Source organism: Camelus bactrianus, chromosome 9 (assembly GCF_048773025.1).
Source record: "Camelus bactrianus isolate YW-2024 breed Bactrian camel chromosome 9, ASM4877302v1, whole genome shotgun sequence".
Taxonomy (NCBI): domain Eukaryota; kingdom Metazoa; phylum Chordata; class Mammalia; order Artiodactyla; family Camelidae; genus Camelus; species Camelus bactrianus.
The window spans coordinates 6,425,543-6,447,671 of NC_133547.1; the positions used below are offsets into that span (position 1 = coordinate 6,425,543).

Sequence of the window (22,129 nt, forward strand, 5' to 3'; positions counted from 1 at the left end):
CTAAGGTTACCTTGAGGACTTAAGGTGGTAATCCTTGATAATTGATAGTTATTATTTTGGCTATTAGATGGTGGTTTATTATAAGACCTGGGGAAGAACCTGTTCGGCAGGTGATGTGGTGAGTGGTGAAGTGTGAGATATGGAATCAGACAAATCTAGTGCCATTGCTGTGTGACTCTGGCAAGTGATTTCACCTCTCTGAAGCTCAGCTTCTTTTCTAAAATGGAAACAAATTATATCCACCTCATGGGGTCTTATGAGAGTTCAATAAGAATGTTTGCCAAGTGTTTTCTTAGTACAGGCTGGTAAGTGGTGGATCCCGCTAGCTTGACTAGTATACTTTCATTTTATTTTTTCAGTATTTCTTGTTTCTTCTTCTCCTTCTTCTCCTTCTCCTTCTTCAGATCTAGGTAGTTCTGTAAAATGTGAAACAATTTTTTAAATTAAAAAAATTAAAACAATTTTATAATACAGCTGTAATGTACATAGAGTGCTAAATCTCAAATTACAGCTCAATTAAATTTTGATAGAGTAATAAATTAATGGAACCACTCATATAAGAAAACAGTGTTGCCTGCAGCCCAGAAATCTTCTTCACACCTCCTCCTCCTCGTTACCCTTCAGAGGTGACAACTTTTGATTATGACTTCACTTCCTCAACTTTATGAGATTCATTATGTAACAGTAGGTCATTCATTTCACTACTGTGTAATGTACCATTGTATGTATATGTCACAATTGAACCATTTTACTCTTTAAGAAAATTTTCTGTTATTGAAGTATAGTTGATTTACAATGTTGTGTTAGTTTTTGGTGTACAGCATAGTGATTCAGAGATATATATATATATATATACACACACACACACTGCTATATAGTAGGCCCTCATTATTTATTGATTTTATATCTAATAGTTTGTATCTGCTGATTCCATACTCCTAATCTATCCCTCTCCCACCGTTTCCCCTTTGGTAACCATGTTTTTTATGTCTGTGAGTCTGTTTCTGTTTTATAAGTTCATTTGTATCATTTTAGATTCTACATGTAAGTGATATCATATGGTATTTGTCTTTCTCCTTCTGAGTTCATTTAGTATGATAATCTCTAGGACCATCCATGTTGCTGCAGATGCATTGGGTTTTTCTTTTTTATGGCTGAGTAGTATTTCAATCCCAGGGGACTTGATTCTGCCAATAACCTGAGTGATCTTGGAAGCAGTCTTCCCAGAGCCTCCAGGTAAGAACCCTGCTGGCCTTGTGAGACCTGCTCAGAGTACCAGCCAAGCCATCCTGGATTTCTGACCTGTAGATCAGTGGAGAGAATACATTTGCATTGTTTTAAGTTGCTATGTTTGTGGTTATTTGTTGTGCAATAGGCACTAATGTTGCAGTAATGAGAAACAAATGCAGAGGCAGAGTGGACGGGCAGGACCGGAGTGGAAGGGTTGGAAGTGGGAGGGCAGACAGAGCTGGAGGTGACACAGCTGGGGACTGAGGGTTTGGATGGAGCTGGAGGTGACAGAGTTGTTCAGTCAGAAGACAGACAGCATTTGAATGAGAAAACTGAGCCTGGAGACCTAGAATTTCAGCCAGATGGCACGCTCCAGGCTAGGGTTAGGGGGACTCTCTATGGCTTGAGGCTTGGGGACAAATCCCAAAAGGAGACAGTGCTGCCAGATGTAAGAAAATGTTTAATTTCCATATGGTGATAGGGGTAGGGTCTAGCGGGGGATGCATGCAGGTACTCCCCACTCCCCTCCCCTATAGCTGCTGGGAGGGCCTGAGGATATACAGGAAGTGGGTCTTGCGGGCAGGCAGCTTGGCATGAGAGGAACTCTGGGTCCCCTCTTCAAGGCCGTCCTTGCTAGTCCCCTCTCGGAGCCCATCCCGGATGGCCTGCAGGCGGTGTCGCTTCTCACTGAGCCAGTGGCTGCTCTCCTGGGCATCCTGGTGGGACCTCCGCCGTGGCAGCTTCATGATCCAAAAGGCCACTCGGCGGGGATGGAGTTCTGGGTGGGAGTTGTCCATCACCTTTGGGATGGGCACCTGGGCTTCCTTCTCCTCTATCTTGGGTACCTGGCAAAGAGGGACAAAGAGACTTTTTCAAACTCCAAATGACAGACTCAGGATGTACAGACTCCCCTGGCATATTCAAGCCACTTTTCCACCTATGAGATGGTTTGGGAATGAAATCTCACTTTGCAGTATATAAAGCACTTGGGTTTATAAGCGCTTGAGAATTAAAAATACTCTGAGGTTTATAGATTATGCTGGGATTGAAAACACATTTTGGAGGTTTTGAAAGCACTTTAGGATTAAGCATCCTCTGAGGTTTAGAAAGCAGTTTGAAATGTACAAAGCATTTTGGGATTAAAAGCTCTTGGCTTAATAAAGAATCAGGACAATTGCAACGTGGGATATCCCTGATTGAGTCCTGGATCAAAAATCAAATCAGCTCTTATGAACAGCTTTGGGTCCAGCAGGGACATTTGAATGTTGATTGAATGTTTATTCGGTCCTTGCTACTCAAAGTGAAGGCTGCAGACCAGCAAGAGTATCATTTGGGAGTTTGTTAGACATGCAAATGAGCGGGCCCCACCCCATCCAGACCCACTGAATCAGAGTTTGCATTTCAGTAAACTGAGGATTGGGAAGCCCTATAGGAGATAGTTATGGGTAGAATTGTGTTTCCCCTGCCCTCCAATTCATATGTTGACATCCTAATCCCCAGTAACTCAGAATATGATCTCATTTGGAAATAAGGTCATTGTAGTTTTCGTTAAGATGACATCATTAGACTGGGTCCTAATCCAATATGACTGATGTCCTTATTATGCAAAAGGGAAATTTGGACATAGACAGGCACAGAGGGAGAACCCCATTCTAGGATGAAGGCAGAGATGGGGATGATGCATCTCCATGCCAAGGAACGCCAAAGATTATCAGCAAACCACCAGAAGCTAGGGGAGAGCCATGGAACAGATTCTCCACCACAGCCCTCAGAAGACACCAGCCCTGGTGACATCTTGATCTTGGGGACATCTAGCCTCCAGAACTGCGAGACAATCCATTTTGTTGTTTAAGCCCCACATCCCCATCTGTGGTACTTTCTTATGGCAGCCCTAGCAAATTAATACAAAGAAAATAGTTTGCTATCAATGGTAAATTTCTTGGGTGTAAAAATGGCACTGTAGTCATGCAGAACATTGCATTATTCTTAGAAGGTGTCTGCTGAAGGATTTAGCGGTGAAGGGTCATGATGTCAATAATTTACTGTCGTATGGTTCAAAAAGAAAAAAGTAAAAATAAAGTCAGTCCGGTAAAATGTTAACAAGTGGTGAATCCAGGCTAGTGGTTCTCAACCAAAGTCTGAGACATTTTTGGTTGTCACAACTGGTCGGGGTGGGGTGCTACTTCCGGCTAGTGGGTAGAGGCAATGATGCTGCTAAACATCCTATAGTTCACAGGACCACCCCCACAGCAAAAATCACCCAGCCCCAAATGCCAGTGGTGCTGATGTTGACGAGCCCTGCTCAGTGGAAAAGGGGATACAGATTAATTGTACTGTTATTTTCAACTTTTCTGTAGATTTGAAACTTTGAAAATAAAACACTGGGAGTGTGTGCAGGAGAACTATGTGGGTTTGCCAAGCACTTGGGAGTTCTTAAAACTTTTTAGGATCAAAAAATAAGCACTTTGAGTAGGGGAGGGTATAGCTCAGTGGTCGAGCACATGCTTAGCATGCATGAGGTCCTGGGTTCAGTCCCCAGTACCTCCATTATAAAAAAACAACCTAAGTACCCCCCCCAAATAAAATAAAAAATGAACATTTTCTTACTGGAATCACTCTTAGAGGTTTACAAAGGTAAGATACTCAAAGCATTTGGGGTTTAGAAAACACTTAGGAATCACCTCTTGAAGTTTACAAAGGAAAGATTTACCAAGCACTTTGGGACAGATTGAAAAACATTTGGAGGTTTGCTGAGTTCTTTGAGATAAAAACACACTTTGAGGTTTGCAAGAGTGAATCTTACCAAGCACTTGGAATTAAAAGCACTGTTTGGTTTACAAAACCCCCTGGGGTTTACTAAGCAAGTGAGGATGTACTCATTTCTGAGAGTTGGTCAGTCTGTTTTGACAGATGACAAAACTGAGGCCCAGAGAGAGGAAGTCCAGCACAGAGGGAATGGGAGAGTCAAGTCATCTTTACCTTGTAAACTACAGAAAACGTTTGGGCTTGGACACTTTGTGCGGGGGGCATGACCTAACCTTCCAGTCACCCTCCAAGCTCCCCTTTTCTGGCTGGATGGATGCCACCACCTTCTCTGAGATCAGCACCTCTCCTGTCTTGTTGTCAGTCACCTGTGAGGACAGGAGGAGAGAGTGAGGACAACATTGCTTTCCTCCATTACCTTCCTCCTGACAGATACTGCAGCATGAGGGATCATGGGGGAGACTCCGGGAGGAACTTCCTGGCACAGGCACCTTGTCTATCTGGAGGTGGCTGGAGAGAGTATTGCTCCCCAGCTGACGCTCCTGTTTCTCTTCTTGGTGGTAGTTCCTGGGGAGGCCCTGGACATCAACAGGGGCAGAGAAGAAGCTATCCATACCCCGCAGCAGGTCATCCTGGGGTGGGAAGACCAATCGGTGAGCTACTCGACTTCCTGACTCCCCAGGGCATATGCAGCCTTGTCAGGATGCCCTTCCCTCTCCGTCCTCTGACCCTTAGGGCCTAACCAGGTCACCCCCTGCCCCCATCTGTCCTGTCTCTATGTCCCACTAGTTTCCTATTCCTGTCCCTCACCAGTCTTCTGTCTCTGTCCCCATCCCCCTCTCCTCCTGTCTCTCTCCACTTCTCATCTCTGTTCCACCTCCTTCTCTGCTTGTCTCCATCCTTCTCTTCCTATCTCTCCATCTCCCTGTTGCACTCACTCTGTCCTTTGACTCCCTCTCTTCCTGTCTGTCCTTCTGCCTGGCTGCATGCAACCCGTCTCCTACTCTGTCTCCCTGAACCCCCTCTACCCTTTGGTTACCATCTACCCCGTTCCTCTTCTTTGTAAGTCTTCTGCCCCCCAAACCCGTGCCGTCACTCACTTTCAGGAAAAGCCGGGTGAAACCTTGGAGTAGACTCTGGAGGCCTAGAAAACCCGAGGAACTCTCCTGGGCGTCACCACCGCGGATCGAGGCTGCAGTACAGGGGGGCACCGAAGCAGAGGGGAGCAGCAGCAGCAGGACCAGCGGGTGCCACATTGCGGGGCTGGCTGGGAGGCTGTAGCAAGATCAAGGGTGAGAGCCCCCGCCCCCTAAGTGCCCACATCCCCATCCTAGACCACGACCCCTTCCTACCCACAGAAACTCCTCACACACCCCCACCATTCCCCTTCCCTTTCTCCTCTAACTCCCTCCATCATGTTAGGCCCCGCCCCTCCTCCCAGGCTCGGCTCTTCTGGGCTCGGTCTCATACATGGATCTTATTCCTCTCCTTCGCCCACATTCATATTCAGATCTCATTCCTCTTCACCTTCTCCCACGACCCGCCCCTTATTTTGGGCCCCGCTTTTATGCTAGACCACAGCCCGGTCACCGTACTCTCAGACTCCGGCCGTCCACGGACTGTTAAATCCAAACAGTTCTGGTCTCGAGCACAGGAGGGATACCTGGAGCGTTGAAAGAGCTCGCGAGCCCTACACTCGCCCCTACTGTCTGACCACGCCCCCATCTGCTGACCTCACCCACGAGCCGGGCCGTCTATTGGATAGTCAGGCCCTTAAGGGAAGAGCCACGCTCCTTAAACCAGAGCCTGGCGTTCATTTCAAGTTCACACCCTCATCGTCAGGCCACGCCCCTGTCGGTTGACCTCGGCCCTGGAGACCCAGGTTGCCCATATTCTCTAATCATGACCATTGTGCCCGAGCCTCGCTCCAATAGCAGGTGGTCCCGCCCCTCACTTAGAGCCACGCCCCCGCACCTAGGCCACGCCTCTGTGCCCCAGCTCTTTCCCCCAGTGCCCTCAGTTCCATTCCTAGGCTCCTTCTGGTCTTGAAATACCCGAATCCGAACTGCCTTTCTGATTTGCTCATTGTTAAGTTTTGTATCTATCTATCAGAGTTTCTCCCTGTCGCTTCTCGTTTTCCCTGGGTTTTGAAAAGATTAATGTGCTCAACAGAAGACAACGTAAGGACGCTGAACCCCGAGTCCTCTTTGGTTCCACTGGAAAGCTCTGCCCTCTCAGGAAACCTTAAATCGAGTCCCATGGAACCCAGATTCCGGGCTCTCTTCTTCCTCAGGACCCCAGCCCCTCTAGTCCCGTGAGTTTGAACATTCAACTCATCTTTAAGAAACCCCTCATCTTTAAGGGACATCTTTTAAGGGACCCTCATCTCTCTCCTGAGGCACCCAGACTCTCTCCTGGTCCTGGGACAGCCGCCACCTCTAGTCCAATAGTGTGAGTGGATGCGGGAGTCTCCACCTATATTTCCAATATTGGAAAATTGGGAATTTTCAATAAACTCCCAGTCGTCTTGCCCACAACCCTTAACCCTGATGAGGTCACAAGGAAACCAATCAATGAAAAGAAATCAATGGAAATCTGTCAAAAACCCATCCTGACCAATACCTCAACCCTAAAAAATATACTTGAGGCTGAACAGGAAGGATTCTTTTGTGTTCCTAGCAATCTCTTCCACATCTCCAACACATGAACTACACCAGAGGGTAGCCAGGAGTCCAGGCCCCTAGACCCTTCCTCCTCCAGACTCAGGAACTATGGCCCCCAGTCTCCTCCTCCCTCAGATGTAGGTTTCCTGGCCCCTATCAATCCTCCCTGAGACCCAAGAGTCCAGAACCCCAATTCCCCTCCTCTCTCCGGGATCCAAGCATCAGAATCCCGAAGTTCTTACCAGGGCCCAGTTAGACTTCACCTCTCTTTTAGCAAAGCAAAAATCCTCCCCTAAGCTGTCACCGTCGGATCCCTATTCCCGCTGTCCGGCGCCCGGACCCGCCCCCCCCTCCAGTCCCTCCCACTTTTCCCAAACAAAGCTCCCGGGCAACTTTCTCCCTCGCTGCGCCCCGCCCGCCCGCGGCTCCCCAGCCCCAGGCCGGGAGGTAGGAAGGCGCCGGCGGGAGTCGGGGATCCTGCTTTGGGTTGTGTGAGTTGGGGTGGGAAGTTATGCGTTATGAGTTGAGGTGTTTGTTGGGACTATCTCTGAATTGCTGGCCGCCTTCTTTTTGGCGGGGGGAGGGGGGCAGAGGGGCCGACTTTGCAGCTCGTGACCGAGTCTAAGTGTGGAGTTGGAACTTTCGCCAGTTAGGGTGTGTGTTGATGGGTCTGAGTTAGCTAGTGTGCTCCTGGGAGTGGGTGAGGTCTGGGGGCTCTGGTGGGTGTGGGTGTGGGTGTGGGGGGTCTGAGTGTCTGTGGAGGTGTCGGTTTCGAGTGAGAACGAGCCCCATGCTTGTTTCTGACCGAATTGATTTGTGTGTGTCAGTTGTGTGCGCCGGGTCCCCCTTAGGAGAAAGGAGGCCTCCTGGGTGGCCAAAGATGGGCTACGGTGCTTTCTAGATCTTCAGTCTAGTCTCTTCGGAGGTTTGAGGCCTGGGGCGCGAAATTAGTGGGGACCTTTCTGACCGGCTCCTCCGTCCCTTTGTCTGGCCACATGGGGGAGAGCTGGGCTGGGATTTTGGTCTACGGGGGTCTTGAACGCCGCACCGCCACTGGGCTCGGCCTGGAGTCTTTGTCTTCGCCGGGGCTCCGGGGTCCGAGGGAGGAGGGGGATGGGAGCCGGGACTCTGGGGTCCTGGGAAAGCTGTGGAAGACGGGGAGCCCCCAGGGAGGCGGGATCTGACTGTATTGGAAAAAGTTTTCCCCTGTTCCCGGCCTCCGGAAAGTCACTGGGAACTTGAGTTGGATCCAAGCCCATGGCCGGGGAGTGGGGGGAGGAGAGGGGCGGGCCCGGGGGCTGAAGGGGAGGCGCCCTCGCCTGCCAGCCCCTCCCCTGATGGGGGTTGTGGGAAACTGGGGGAGGGGACGCCTGGGCCCTTTGTTCTGGCTCTCCCGAAGGCAGGGCGCCCCTGCCTCTGAGTCTGTGGTTCTGTGGGTCTTTCCTGGACTTGGCTTGAGTTTCTGCCCTGAGCCTCTGTCCCTCTCTCTCTGGGTGTCTGTCCCCTTCTCTCTGGATCTCTGGTCCCCCTCACTCTGGGTGTAGATCCCCCAACACTCCGTCTGTGTTCCCCTCTCTTTGAGACACTGTCCCCCCCACCCCGAGTCTCTATCACCCTCTCCCTGGATCTCCCCTCAGCCTTACAAGGGCCTGTGCCCCTCCTTTTCTAGCAGCTGCTACTCACATCCCAGCACCTGTTCTTGGGGTGGGACTGAGATGATCTCACCCACACCTCCCTCCCTGCAGCTAGGCCCTGACTCCTGTCTTCTTTAAACCAGTAATCCATACCCAAAGTTGCAGCCTTCCTGGGCCCTGGGCTTTATTCTGGGGTCTCCAAGACTTCATTACAACCCAGGCTTCCCTGAAAACACAGAGGAGAACACTCTCACTGGAAGCTTCCCCAGAAATCCAGCCTTTTTCTCCTCCAGGACCTAGGAGTCCTGGCCCCCAGTCTCCTGTTTCCCTTAGACCCAGGACTTCAGCCCCCTCCTTTCTCAGATTCAGGGATCCAGGTTCCCCCAGCGTCCTCCCTCGGACCCAGAAGTCTGGATTCCCAGCCCTCCCCACCCTCTGGGTGGGTCAGGGGAACCTTGCTGAACTCTGTGTTCCTACAGGCCCAGATGGGGGAACCCCGAGCTGGGGCCCCCCTGGACGATGGCAGCGGCTGGACAGGAAGTGAGGAAGGAAGTGAGGAGGGAACTGGCGGCAGTGAGGGGGCTGGGGGAGACGGGGGCCCAGACGCAGAGGGTGTCTGGAGTCCAGACATTGAGCAAAGTTTCCAGGAGGCCCTGGCCATCTACCCACCCTGCGGCCGGCGGAAAATCATCCTGTCTGATGAAGGCAAGATGTATGGTGAGTCCATCCCTCTTTTTTGACTTGGCCCCAATGGTTAATAAAAATATTAAGCAAAATCTGTGGCACTCTAAACACCATTCACGTAAAAGCACATTGTATTCTCACAAGGACTCAAGTAGAGCTAAAATCACCATTTACACAGAAGAGGCACCAAGAACCAGCAAGGCTAAGTGACTTGCCTGAGGCCACACAGAGCTAGTGTGTGGCAAAACGAGGATTTGAACCCAGGCAGCCTGGCTCCAAAGTCTGTAGTCCTAACTCCTGGCTGTGGACCTCTAGGAACTGTTGGTTCTCCTTCCCTGATGTACTCTCTGTTGGGAAGTTTTCTTGAAGGTCTAACTCTGCTCCGTCTTTGATTCTTCAGGTCGGAATGAGCTGATTGCCCGCTACATCAAGCTGAGAACGGGGAAGACCCGGACTCGCAAACAGGTCTCAGGACTGACTTGTGGGCGTCTGTCTGGGGTGGGCTTGTATTCTCGGGGCTGTCCTATGGTAAGGTTCAAGTTTGAGGAGGAACTTGTTTAGGTGCATTTGTCTCTCCTCTTGGCACCTCTGTTGATGTGCTCTAACTGTGCCTATTTTGGTGTTAGCTGTTGCATTAGAACCAGAGGGTAAGACAGACCGAATGAGTGAAAGAATGTAGGATGGGGATGGGGAATAAGACCTGGATTTGCTGAGTCTGGGGAAGATTAGTAGTGTTAGTGAGAAAAGAAGTTATGGCACCTCTGTGTTCTAATGCTCCGAGACAGCTGGCCCTGTCTGTGTGTTTGTCATCTTTCATGTTTTGGCAGCTCTCTGGGGCGCCTGGAGGGAGGGAAGGGGTAGGGGACTCAAGGGGTGAGTGGCTGTGGCCTGAATCTGCTTCCCTGTCACTCCCTTCAGGTCTCTAGTCATATCCAGGTTTTGGCCCGAAGGAAATCGAGGGAAATCCAGTCCAAGCTCAAGGTAGGGACCGTGGCAGACACCCTGAGAGGGAGGCAGAGACCCTCAGAGAGGGGGACAGGGACCCAGAGAGAGAGGGACAGAGACCTGGATAGAGAGGACAGAGACTCAGAGAGAGAGGGCAGCAGAGATCCAGAGAAAGGGGGACAGAGAGACTCAGGGTAGGGACAGAGATCCAGAGATGGGGACAGCGAGTCACACAGAGAGGCAGACAGAGTTGGGGAGCAGAGACCCAAGGTGGGGGTTGCAAGTGGCCTTGCAAGGGTGGAGGATAGGGACCCCAGGTAGGAAGAGTTTCATAGAGCGAGGTGGATGGAGATTCAGCTTAGGACAGGCGAGAAGGATGGGGCATTGGGCCTCTTCTCTGGCTACTGCTGTCTTCGCCCTCCCTCTCCTCTCCTCTCCCCTTCCTGATGTCCTCATTGCCTTTTCCCTCTTGTGCTTCTTTGTCTCCTGGCTCATCTTCCCACTTCCCAGTCTGCACGGGGCCCGCCTACACTTTCTGTGCCCAGGAATCTTCATTTCCTTTTGGAGATTTTCATATCCCTTTTCTTTCTTTTTTTTTTTTTCTCATCGTCTGGATTTCCTCTTCCCTCTTGGCCTGAGACTCTCATTTTCTGCTCCTCTGAGGGTGGGGTCTTTTTTGCCTCGTTCTCACCACTTGGGGACCACCACTTCATGTCCTTTTTGTACCCGGAAGCCTCCCCTTCCTTTTTCTTTAAGGCTGAAAACCTTCACTTCCGGTCTTTGGTCTTTTCTGGACCTCGCCGTTCCCCTTCTGTCCTGTCTGGGCTGGGAAACACTCCTTGTCTCTTCCCTCTGAGTCTAAAAGTCTCATTTCCTGTTGCCTGTATATTCGGAAACCTTCACTTCCTGCTCTTTCTGGACCTAGAAACTCTCGTCACTGTCTTTTATTCTGGACATGGGAACCCCTCTAGGCCTGGTCTTCTCTACTTTCTGTTCCGTATTCATCCCTTGCTCAGCTCAGGGTGGCTGGGCTGTAGGGGTTGGGAGGGTAGGAAGGTTGGGGGTGGGAAGTCCAGGCCTCATTTCCTAAGTCATGTTTTCTTTCCTCCTTTGGCACCCTCCCCCTCCCCGTGGGCAGGCCCTGAATGTGGTAAGTCCTCCTGCCCATCCTCCCACCTGCTCCCCTACCCAGAAATTCCTAAGGAGGCCAGGAGGGGCAGAGGGCTGAAGCAAGAGGGATTTGGACCCTCCCCCAACCCTTTGCCTTGACTCCCCAACTCTGTATCTCCCCAGGCTCGCCCTGCCCTGTCATTGTCCTACCTTTCCTGTGTTGGCTGGGACGCCCCATTAACATGGACCTCCAACTTTTCCTTCAGGACCAGGTTTCGAAGGACAAGGCTTTCCAGACAATGGCCACCATGTCCTCGGCCCAGCTCATCTCAGCACCTTCCCTGCAGGCCAAACTGGGTCCCGCTGGCCCTCAGGTGGTCTGAGTGGGGGATTGTGGGGCTCAGGGCTAGAGGGGTGGGGTTGCAGTTTCAACAGGAAATTGACATCCACCTTCTTTGTCTCTTCTTCAGGCCCCAGAGCTTTTCCAGTTTTGGTCAGGGGGCTCTGGGTCCCCCTGGAATGTTCCAGAGTAAGTACTTCCTATTCTGACTCAGCACCTGCTCCCTCTCCCCAACACTCCTCCCTACCCTCCACCTTTCTCACCCCACCTTTCAGTTCCCAACTCCCTTGTGAACACAGATTCTGGAACCACACTATCTAGATTTGACTTCCAGGGAGGAGGCTGGGGCATTGGTCTGCGGAAGAGGACTAGGTCTGAGCTGGGAAAGTGAGGAAGGAATGCGGTAGAGAGAGGCAGGAGGAGGAGGGATGGGCTGGGGCCTGATGGGATGAGAAGGAGGGAGGAGGCGAGGACAGTGCTTGGGGTCTGGCTGGTGACTAGGGTGATGAGACCATCCAGAGATGGGCAACCTAGGGGAGGAGCCAGTTTGGGGAGGAAATGAGCTCAGCGTGGGATTTGATGAATGTGAGGGGCTGTTGGACATCTATGGGGATAGTAGCCTCCTATTGGGAGTGTCTGGGCCCCACAAGCTCATGGGAAAGGCGGATGTAAGTCCAAAGTGTTGGAAACCTCTGGAGGTCCAGAGGGATGAAGGGAGCCCCCGAGGCTCATAGGAAGGCTCATTCTCATCCCATCAAGGTGGTTCTTGGGCCTGAGGTGGAGCAGGGCTCCTTATCTTCTCTCAAGAGTCAGAAGGAAGAAAATTGGCGCCTTTTCAGCTCTGAGAGAGCACTGAGGGTGACAGGATATGTTTCTAGCCTAGAATAGAAACAGGCCCCAGAAGCTCATGGGAAATGGAGTTTTCAGTCCAGAGAGGTGACAGTGGATCCAGGCTAAGTGGGCGTTGGCAGGACAGTGTGGCCTCAGGATGGTGAGGCACGAATATTGAGGGTATTGCCAGACAAAGAGTAAAGTGACAGGCTGTGGGATCCAGCCTGGTAGAGACGAAAGTTCACTGGGGGGGGTGCTGCTGGACGGGGACACAGGAAGGGGTCAGAACAAGTCCCTGGGGGCCAAAGGAGCCACAGGTTTACAGGGGAAAGGGTTGAGCTGGAAGGAGGGGTGGCTCAGCAAGAATTGCACTGGGCATTAAGGTCCTACCTTTCATGGAATGGATAGTCAAATGGGGGCGTCGAATGTTAATGAAATCATCACCAGTGTAAGCACAAAACTGAAGTGTGTCCTGGGGTGTGAAGAATCTGGGGTGAGGAAGAGCATTCTGGGCATTTCTCTGCGGAGGTAACACTGAAGGATGAGTAGGACTTAGCCAGGTTTATAATGGGGTTGGGAAGCGTTTAAGCAGAGAAAATAGCACGTGCCAAGGCCCTGGGGTGCAAAAATTTGGTGAGTTCCAGAAACCTGAGAGAGGTATTAAGCCATTGGCCAGTCAGTCAGATGTTTATTGAGCACCTATTAAGTGCCTGGTACTCTGCTTGGACAAGTTAGACAGAATTCCTGCCTTCATGGAGCTTACATACTTGGAGAGGGGAGGAGACAGACAATAAACATGTAAATAAATAAGAATTAATAAAAGAAGAATAAATGTGGGAAATAAAGCAGGGTATATATGCTCTATTTAGACAGGGGCATGAAAGGCCTTTCTGAATAGGAGGCATTTGAGCAGTGGCCCTAATGGGTAAGTGGGGAGGGTACTGGAGTCTGGATTTCAGAATTGGGATGGCAAGTATTAGGTTAAGGCCAATGGGAGTCGAAGTCTGAAGGTCTGTGGAGTTTGTGTCTTTCTGATCCTGATCTTTTGACACTTGACCTCTTCTTGACCTCTGACCTCCAGTCCTAACTCCCTGACCTCTAACATCTCAGTCTCCTCACCACCATCTCCTGGGCTGCCTGTAGGTTATTGGCTTCTAGAACCTTGTTGTCAGATTCTTAAGTCACTAGCCACATGTAGTTATTGAAATTTAAATTAATCGAAATTAAGTAAAAATTCAGTTCCTCAGGCATTCTAGCTACATTCATATTTAGCAGTCACATGTATTGGACAGCACAGATAGAGAACATTTCCATCACTGAAGAAAGCTCTGCTGGACAGCTCAGCACTGCTTTATATTCTTTAAAAAAAAAATTATTCCTAAGTATTTTATTTCTTAATGGAGGTACTGGGGATTGAACTCAGGACCTCGTGTATGTTAAGCACACACTCTACCCCTGAGAGCTATACCCTGCCTGCACTGCTTTATATTTTGTTGTGCTACTTTCCCAGCCTGAATTTTGGCGTGGTGTCCTGCTGGTCATGTTTCTCCCCACCCTCCCGAGCCTCCTGCCTCCTCTTTCTCCAAGTTTTCTAGTTTTAGTGTTTTCTTCTCAACTCTGGGGGCCCCATTTGTCTTCTCTTTCTGCCATATTGTGAGAGGTACCAAAATCTCATCAAGACCACAGGCTTTGTGGTTTGGACTGACTTGGGTTTGAGCCCAGGCTCTCCCGCGCCCAGCTCTGTGATTTTGAGTGGGTCAGTTGACCTCTGTGTGCCTCAGTGTCCTACGCAAAATGAGAGGAGCAGAAATCACCTGACCTCATAGGCTGTGAGGCTTCAATGAGATCTTGTACACAGCATGCTAGCACACGGTCTGGCTTGCTCTGGCCCTTCAGTCAATGTTAACTGGTAGGATTATCATCTTTTCTTCTTGCTGACCCCCAGCTTCCTTTCTCCCTCAGCGTGAAGCCATTCTCACAGGCACCGTTCTCCTTGTCACTGACTCCTCCATCTACTGACCTCCCAGGTAAGAGCCTGTTCTTCACCCTCGTTTCCGTTTCTTCTCAGCCCCAGATGCCTTTCCTTCAACCTTCCATTAATCGGGAAATACATTCTTACTGGGGTCCAGCTCTGGAGCAGGGCCTGTGAGGGTATAGAAGGATGAAATGCAGAATTTGTAGTGGTTAAGAGCATGGCCTCTGTAGCCAGATATCCTGAGTTGGTGTTCTGTCACTTGGCTAACCTAAAGGACATTGGGGAGATATATTCAATAAGATTCTTTCAGCTGTAAATGACAGAAACCCAAATCAAGCTGAATAATCCCCCTAAGAAAGAAGTTTATTGGTTCAGGTAACTGATATTTCAGGATTTATGGCTTCAGGCATGGCTGGATCCAGGGGCTCAAATGGTAGCATCAGGACTTGCATGGTTCTGCTTTCCTCTGTGGTCACTTCATTCCCAGGCAGGCTCTGCCCACCTGGTAGCAAAGATGGCTTCCAGAAGTCCATGCTGATGTGGTCCTAAGAACTCACATTGGTGAAAAGGAACTCTCAGGTTCCACAGGCTCATCAATTGGGCATGCCTTTGGCTGCAAGTAACAGAATACCCAAATTAATAGTGACTTAAATAGTAAAGGCTTTAATGATTCCACATAACAGAAAGTCTTCAGGTTGTGGGGGAGGGTGCAGCTCAGCCACAGAGTGTGTGCTTAGCATGCACGAGGTCCTGGGTTCAATCCCCAGTACCTCCATTAAAAACAAACAAACTAATTACTTCCCCTCACCAAAAATAAAAGTCTGGAAGTGGGCTGCTCCTGTGCTGGCTCAGCAGCTCCGCACTACTAGGACTGGCATCTCTATAGGTCTCTTGGCCTCTATCTTATTATCCCAAGATGGCTGTGTGGCTCCAGGTATCGTATCCCAAGCAGGACTTGGCCAGAGCCAAAAGCTTTCTCCTCCCAAAGTTCTGTCTTTTTTATTCAGGAAGAAACTCCTTCCCAGAAGCCCCCCAGCAGATTTCCCCTAACGTCTCATTGGCCAGGACTGTGTCACATGGCCACCTCTAGCTGCAAGGGAGGCTGGGAAAGTGAGTATTTAGCTTTTTCAGCTTCTAAGTGGAGGCAGGCAAGAGAGAATGGTGCTTGATATATTCAGTAAACGTTAGCAATTTTTATTGTTTGTTTTTTTCTTTCTCTAGGGTACGAGCCCCCCCAAGCCCTCTCACCCCCTGCTTTGCCCCCACCTGCTCCATCACCCCCAGCCTGGCAGGCTCGGGCTCTGGGCACTGCTCGGCTGCAGCTGGTGGAGTTCTCGGCCTTTGTGGAACCACCGGATGCAGCTGATTCTGTGAGTGCAATTTTGGGATAGTCAGTGGAAGGTTTTGGAACATCGAGGGTTATTGGAAGGGAAAGCATAAAGCAGTGGTTCTCAAATTTTAGCATGTATTAGAATAATATGGAGGGATTGTTAAAACACAGGTTGCTAGGCCTCAGCCCCGGAATTTCTGATTCAGTAGATCTGGTGTAGGATCTGAGAATTTGCATTTCTGACAAGCTCCCGGGTGATGTTGATGATGCTAGTCCAGGGACCACACTGAGTAGAATAGAAGAACTGGAATATTGTGGGGTCATGGGTTGGGAAGGCCAGAGAAATCCCCTGAGGACACCATTCATTCATTCAATAAACATTTTTGAGTGCATACTGTGTGCCAGGCTTTGTGGTGGATAGTGGGAACCTGGAAAAGAAAATATGTTTCTAGGTGCAGGCTTTTCTAGCCTAGGATGGAGACAGATGCCCTATTAGGCAGGGTGGGCTGACTGTTAGGAGAAATTACCCCCAACTCTCAGGGACTGAAAACCATATAAGTTTCTCACTCATTAACATTTCAATGTGGGTGTTAGTGGGAACCTTCCACATAGTGATTTGGGAAATCCAGGCTTCCATTTTATGGCTCAGCCATTTTCTAGGTCTTCAGAAGATGGTGCTGGATGCTCTGCATCTGGCTGGCAGATGGTAGAAGGGAGAGAGTCAAGAATTGTTCAGGTTTTATGAGTCTGGTTTGGAAGCAGAAACTATTGGGTCTGCTCACATCCCATTAGACAGAACTTAGTCATGTGGTCATACCTAACTGCAAAGGAGCCTGGGAAATGTAGTTTAGCTGTGTGAAAAGGAACTAGGGTTTCTGAGCACAGCAGTCTCTGCCACAGCCACATAAACCCCAATTGCTGTATATTGTGGTCCGGGTAAAACCTAAGTCAGAGTAGGTTAAAACCCTCCAATCTCACTTGGAACAAAAATTCAAGTCTGTTCAGTTGCCTATAAGGCTCTGCACGATCTGACCCTCGTTTCTGTTCTGCTCTTACCCACTGCCCTGTCACCGTTGTTTACTCGGCTCTGGCCACCCTGGCCTCCGTGCGCTTTCTCATACATGCCAGGCCCGCTCCTGGTTCAGGGCCTTTGCATCTGTTGTCCCTGTCTCTTGATGCGCTTTCCCAAGATATCCCTATTTTCTCCCTCTGTTCATTCAGGCCTTTGCTTATCTTCTTAGATTGGCTTTCCCAAACCACCTTATGGAAAAATGCCAGCTGCTATACTCTTGACTCCCTTACTATGCTTTCTTAGGATTTTTTTTTCTCTCTCTCTTTTTAAAAAAATTTTATTTTGAGGATTTTTTTTTTTCATAGCGTGTATCTCTCTCTGAAATTTCATGGGATGATTTTTAAAATTTTCTGTCTCTGACAGTAGACTGTGAGCTCCAAGTCAGGGACTTTGCCTTGTAGTCCTGGGATCTGGAATAGTGCCTGCACACAGTAGGTCTCTCCATAGATGTTTGTTGAATAATGTGTATGTGCTGGGATAGGGGAGGCTTCCAGGAAGAGGCAGATTTGGATGGACTCGGGCCTGGAAAGAGGGAGCGAGGATTTATGTTGGAAGAGAAGAAGGGGAATATTTTTAGGGTGTGGACAAGAAGTAATAAGAATGGGAACAGATGGGAAGTCCTGATGTGGGCTGTATGGATCCATCCATTCATCCACACATCCATCCATTCACAGAACATTCATGTTCAATACAGGGCTAGGTTGAGGGAGGGTGGGCTTTGTCCTAGGGGCACTGGGGAGCCATGGGAGGATTACGAGCAGGGGAGGGCTAGGGTCAGCTCTGGAGCCAGATGAGTGATGAACTGGAGAGGAGAGAGTGGAGGCTGGGAGGCCAGGGAGAAGGCTAGAGTGAGGGAGGGAGAGGAGAGGGCTGTGGGGATGGAAAGCAAGGGATAGTGTAGAGAATTGGGCAGTAGGGACAAGGCTTAGGGACTGAGGTACTGTGGGCATGAAGAGGCAGAAGAGAGTGAGGACAGTGCCTGGGAGTTGGGCCCAGTGGAACAGCTAGCAGAAGCTGTGGTGATGGTGACAGGGGTGTGGGTTGGTGGGCAGTGATGGCTGGGGGTCCAGCCCATTTCCCACTCCTCATCCATGGCTATCCCTCCTCAGTACCAGAGGCACCTGTTTGTACACATCAGCCAGCACTGTCCTAGCCCTGGAGCGCCCCCTCTAGAGAGTGTGGATGTCCGGCAGATCTATGACAAATTCCCTGAGAAAAAAGGCGGTCTGCGGGAGCTGTATGATCGTGGGCCCCCTCACGCCTTCTTCCTGGTCAAGTTCTGGGTGAGTTCCGCCACCAAAACCAAGAGTGCTCGTAAATCACGTGGCTTTGTAGCTCAGGCCCCTGACTCTAAGGGAGACAGTCAGTCTCAGGACCTACCAGGTCAGCCTGGGCCTTATCAGTCCTCATTGCTCAGAGTGTTAGCCCCCTTAGTAACAAGGAGCTCCAAGGAGTTTTGTTTGCCCACAGGGTGGGATGGATGGGACCAGCGGAGGCGTAGGGACCTCCAACCTCCCCAGAACCCACTAGATTTTGTGACAGCCAGTCATGGGACTGATATGGCCCTGGGGATTGGCTTGTGACATTTTACACTTGCCCGTGCCCCACCTGGGTGCACCAAGCCTTGTCACTAAGGAATGGCCCCTTCCCCTTAGCGGATGAGTCCTGGAGTGTTTGTTTGGTCTCTAAAGAGAGGACAAGGCTTTGCTGGGTTCCACCAGACCCTGTTGCTAAGAATGTCTGGCCCTGAAGCGATGGAAGGGGCTGGGGAATGGCTTTGTAAAGTCCTGTAGCTAGTTACCATTTACTGAGCACTTACTATATATAGGCCCTCTGCTAGGTATGTAATTGTGAATAAGAGGGTCCATCTTGGGTCTTTCTTAGACTTACTTGGTTTGGTGTCCAGTACAGTGACTGATGCTGATGCTATAGGGGTTCAATAAATGTTGTGAAGGTATAGCGGGTGTTAGCTCTTGTGGTAACCAGGGCTGTTGAGGGATCTACATAGTCTCTGAAAAGGAAAGCCCATAGCTCCTGTGGTTATAAAGTATTCTGGTACATGGAGTGGAGCCCTGCACTGGCTCTGGGGATGTGCTGCAGAGCTTTTAGGCCTTAACAAACTTAAGGCTTAAGAAAGGGCTTAAGAAAGGCCTCACAAGGTCCCAGGTCTGGAGAGCAACCCTTCAGAAGCCCAGTTTCTGAAGGGATATAGGAGAGTGGCTGAGAAGGCCTTCGGTTTTGTCTGGCTTCACAAGGACCTGTTCCCAGGGTGATGGATGGAGTCAGTCCTCTGAGGAGACTAAACCACCCTGGAAAGTGACCTGGCCTAGTTAGCAACTAAAGTTAGAAAGAGGAAGAGAGATGCCTCCCAGGAAGGTGGCCAAGGGGCTCTGCCAAGGGTGCGATGGGGTCTGGGCTTCATTAGGCCCCTCTTGGCCTACTTGACTGTCTGCCCCCTTGGCTGTTGGGGTCATGGAGGGGGTCTGACCTCTGAAAATCGGCTGAAAGGGCCTGGCAGAGTTTTCTAGAGAGGAGTCAGGCTTCCCTAGGCCTCTCCAGGCTCCGTAGCTAGGGAGTAGCCACTGTCTTAGCAACCAGGGTCACGAAGGGGTCTGAGGGAGAGCCTCTGGCTGCTAGGGAAAAGCTGCCCTTGGAAGGGGCTGAACTCCTGAGTTGGGAGCTTCAGGAGAAAAAGTTGAATTCCGTGGCTTCTTTGGTCGTGGTGATGGTGATGGTGGAGGGTTACTGGGAAGAGAGTGTCAGGACCATTTTAAGGACCCCAACTTCTCTAATATGTATGGAAGGAAGGGTGAGTCTTCTCCAGAAGCTGGCCCATGGAGAGGTAGAGACTTTGTTGAGAAATAGAGGAGGGCAATGGGAGACACCAGGTCATGCAGCAGAGTTAGTTCCCACTTTGGAAGAGTCCCCACCGTGTATAAGGGACGTCCCCTCCAGCTTACCTGTGCCTTCCCATCCCCCAGGCGGACCTGAACTGGGGCCCGAGTGGCGAGGAGGTGGGGGCCAGCGGCAGCAGCAGCGGTGGCTTCTACGGCGTGAGCAGCCAGTACGAGAGCCTGGAGCACATGACCCTCACCTGTTCTTCCAAGGTCTGCTCCTTTGGCAAGCAGGTGGTGGAGAAGGTGGAGGTGAGGCTGGAGGGGTGGAGCTCTGGGCGAGTGAGCGCCCAGCCACCTGCCACTTCGGGGATGCAGACTAAATGGACCAGGAGCCACGATGGCTCAGGCAGTTGGGGAGCTGCATGGTGGGATGGGGGGGTATCTTGGCCTCTTTAATACATGGGCTTAGAGCTAATTCAGAGTTCCAAAGTCACCTGTAGGGGTCACTGTGAGGGTTTAAAGATACTATGTGGAACAGATATTTACAGTTACTAAGATTCAAAAGTTTCTTGTTTTTTAAAAAAATTATTCATTGTTTGTTTGTTTATATTTTTGGGGGAGAGGGAGGTAATTAGGTTTGTTTGTTTGTTTGTTTGTTTGTTTATTTATTAATGGAGGTGCTGGGGATTGAACCCAGGACCTGTGCACACTAAGCACATGCTATACCACTGAGCTAAACCCTCTCCTGCAAAAGGTTCTTATTGATGTGGGGGAGTCCTTGGGGCAAGGAGGTTCAGGGGCAGGGGTCACTGACGACTTGAGGGGTCTCGTCTCATGGAAGGGTCTTTGGAGGGTTTAAGAGTATCTGAGGGCCTGGAGGTCAGAGGAGTTGAGATCTTTGAGGGTTCAGAGCACAGCTGTGAGAGGCTGGAGGGTTCCCTGGTTGCAAGCTCAATGATCCTGAGTTGGGTAACTGAGGGTTCAGGGTCCCATTTCTGGTCACTGTAGATGGGGCAATGGAGGGAAGATGGCAGTGGGGAGTGGGTATGGCATCTGAGAGGCATGGAGTGCCTCAGTTCTTGAGGTAACTCCACTGTCCTCCCCACTCCTTGCCCCCCCTGCCCCCGATTCAGACGGAGCGTGCCCAGCTGGAGGACGGGAGGTTCGTGTACCGCCTACTGCGCTCACCCATGTGCGAGTACCTGGTGAATTTCTTGCACAAGCTGCGGCAGCTGCCTGAACGCTATATGATGAACAGCGTCCTGGAGAATTTCACCATCCTCCAGGTGATGCACTGGGGCTGGGCCTGAGCAGGGCCCTGATGTGGAGACAAGTGCCCACAACAGACCCTCAGCCCGGGGACCCTTCACCTGGGGAACTGACACAGTGTGGACCTCACACTTGACCCTTAGCTTAGCGGACACCTTTGCCCAGGGAACTGATATGGTGGGGATTCCACAGCATTCTCTTATTAGGGGATTCCTTCTATACTCGGGAAACTGACCTGGAGGACACCCCACAGTGGATCTTCAGCTTAGGGGACCTCCTTCACAGGGAACCTAACCTTAGCCTAGGGGACATGATATGGTAGGATCCCTTTTAAGTTGGGGAGTGTGATATGGTGGGACCCCCTTGATACACCATTTGATGTGAGGCCCCTCACTGCTGACCCTCAGACTTGGAACCTGGCATCTTGGGCATCCCCTCTACCTGGGGGAATGTGACAAGGTGGGGACCCATTTCCTGGGTATCCCATGACACCTCAGGGAGGGCAGAGTGTTCCCTGCCCTCCCTTCCAAGCATAAACCCTTTCTGGCCTCCTTGGCAGGTGGTGACAAACAGAGACACCCAGGAACTGCTGCTCTGCACCGCCTATGTCTTTGAGGTCTCCACCAGTGAGCGGGGGGCCCAGCATCACATTTACCGCCTGGTCAGGGACTGAAGGGGGACCCCAAAAATGGTTCATCCCTGGAATACCCTCCTCCTAGGAAGGACCTCCAGCTTTCCTCATGCTTCTTACTTGGGGAGGGGGCTGCTCCCTGTTAGGACCTTAAAAGTTGGGTGGTGAGTTGAATGGGCTGGGACGAGAGGAAAGGATGGATCCTGATATTGGGACCTCACAGGGATGTCTGGAAGGACAGATCACTCCAGAGCTTTACACACTGGGGACAGGAGTGAGACAACCCCTGGGACAGCACTGGTTTCTGTCTCTAACAGGTGCCCTCCTCCTACTCTGTTCTGGATGTTTCAGAGGGCCCTTGTTACACATTGGCTTGTCCCTCTCCGGTTTTCAGCACCCACCCCCTCTCCTTAGCATCCCCACCCCCTGACCCTGATATCGAATATTGAAGGTTAACATTTTCTGTTCAAGAGCTGAGCCAGGTGGGCCCTGGAAATATTTTTCTTTTTTAATATAACAGGAGATATTTATAAGTGGGTGTTAGGGTTTGTAACTTTTTCTCAGCTGGGCAAGCAGTGGGGTGAGGCTTTTTAATCTCATGCCCTTTCTTCTAAGTGAGCCATGGGGCTAGACTGTTGCCTCCCTCTTCCCTCACCCCAAAGTGTGTTGGTTTGTGTTTTGACAGAGGATAAAGCTATTTTACCAAAACGCAGGGGATTTATTTGGAGTTTGGGTGAAAAACAATCTTGTGGGAGGTGGTAGGCCGACAGATGAGAAAAGGAAATGAGGTATTAGGGGGCAGGAAGCTGGTGGCC

General features: G+C 50.6%; 2 protein-coding genes across 8 annotated transcripts; one reads left to right on the top strand and one right to left on the bottom strand.

Annotated features, from left to right (window-relative positions):
• Positions 1 to 1,670: 1,670 nt before the first annotated feature.
• Positions 1,671 to 7,007, bottom strand: DKKL1 (dickkopf like acrosomal protein 1). Of its 4 annotated transcripts, none has more exons than XM_010946958.3 (5): positions 6,899 to 7,007; positions 5,094 to 5,268; positions 4,485 to 4,625; positions 4,269 to 4,361; positions 1,671 to 2,075 (listed from the first exon to the last, which is right to left on the bottom strand). In XM_010946958.3, the coding sequence occupies exons 2-5, from the start codon at positions 5,247 to 5,249 to the stop codon at positions 1,761 to 1,763; spliced, it is 705 nt and encodes a 234-aa protein (XP_010945260.1). In that variant the 5' UTR covers positions 5,250 to 5,268; positions 6,899 to 7,007; the 3' UTR covers positions 1,671 to 1,760. The 4 variants fall into 4 exon arrangements, with proteins under 4 accessions (XP_010945260.1, XP_045366647.1, XP_010945259.1 ...); XM_045510691.2 differs by lacking the exon at positions 6,899 to 7,007 and adding an exon at positions 5,589 to 5,744 and having other exon boundaries at positions 4,485 to 4,571; XM_010946957.3 differs by lacking the exon at positions 6,899 to 7,007 and adding an exon at positions 5,589 to 5,744.
• Positions 7,004 to 22,022, top strand: TEAD2 (TEA domain transcription factor 2). Of its 4 annotated transcripts, none has more exons than XM_074369249.1 (13): positions 7,004 to 7,103; positions 8,770 to 9,007; positions 9,375 to 9,439; positions 9,893 to 9,955; positions 11,058 to 11,069; positions 11,296 to 11,403; positions 11,500 to 11,558; positions 14,163 to 14,227; positions 15,397 to 15,545; positions 17,687 to 17,860; positions 19,559 to 19,723; positions 20,548 to 20,700; positions 21,243 to 22,022. In XM_074369249.1, the coding sequence occupies exons 2-13, from the start codon at positions 8,776 to 8,778 to the stop codon at positions 21,354 to 21,356; spliced, it is 1,359 nt and encodes a 452-aa protein (XP_074225350.1). In that variant the 5' UTR covers positions 7,004 to 7,103; positions 8,770 to 8,775; the 3' UTR covers positions 21,357 to 22,022. The 4 variants fall into 4 exon arrangements, with proteins under 4 accessions (XP_074225350.1, XP_074225353.1, XP_074225352.1 ...); XM_074369252.1 differs by having other exon boundaries at positions 19,559 to 19,684; XM_074369250.1 differs by lacking the exon at positions 7,004 to 7,103 and adding an exon at positions 7,127 to 7,147.
• The last annotated feature ends 107 nt before the right edge of the window (positions 22,023 to 22,129 follow it).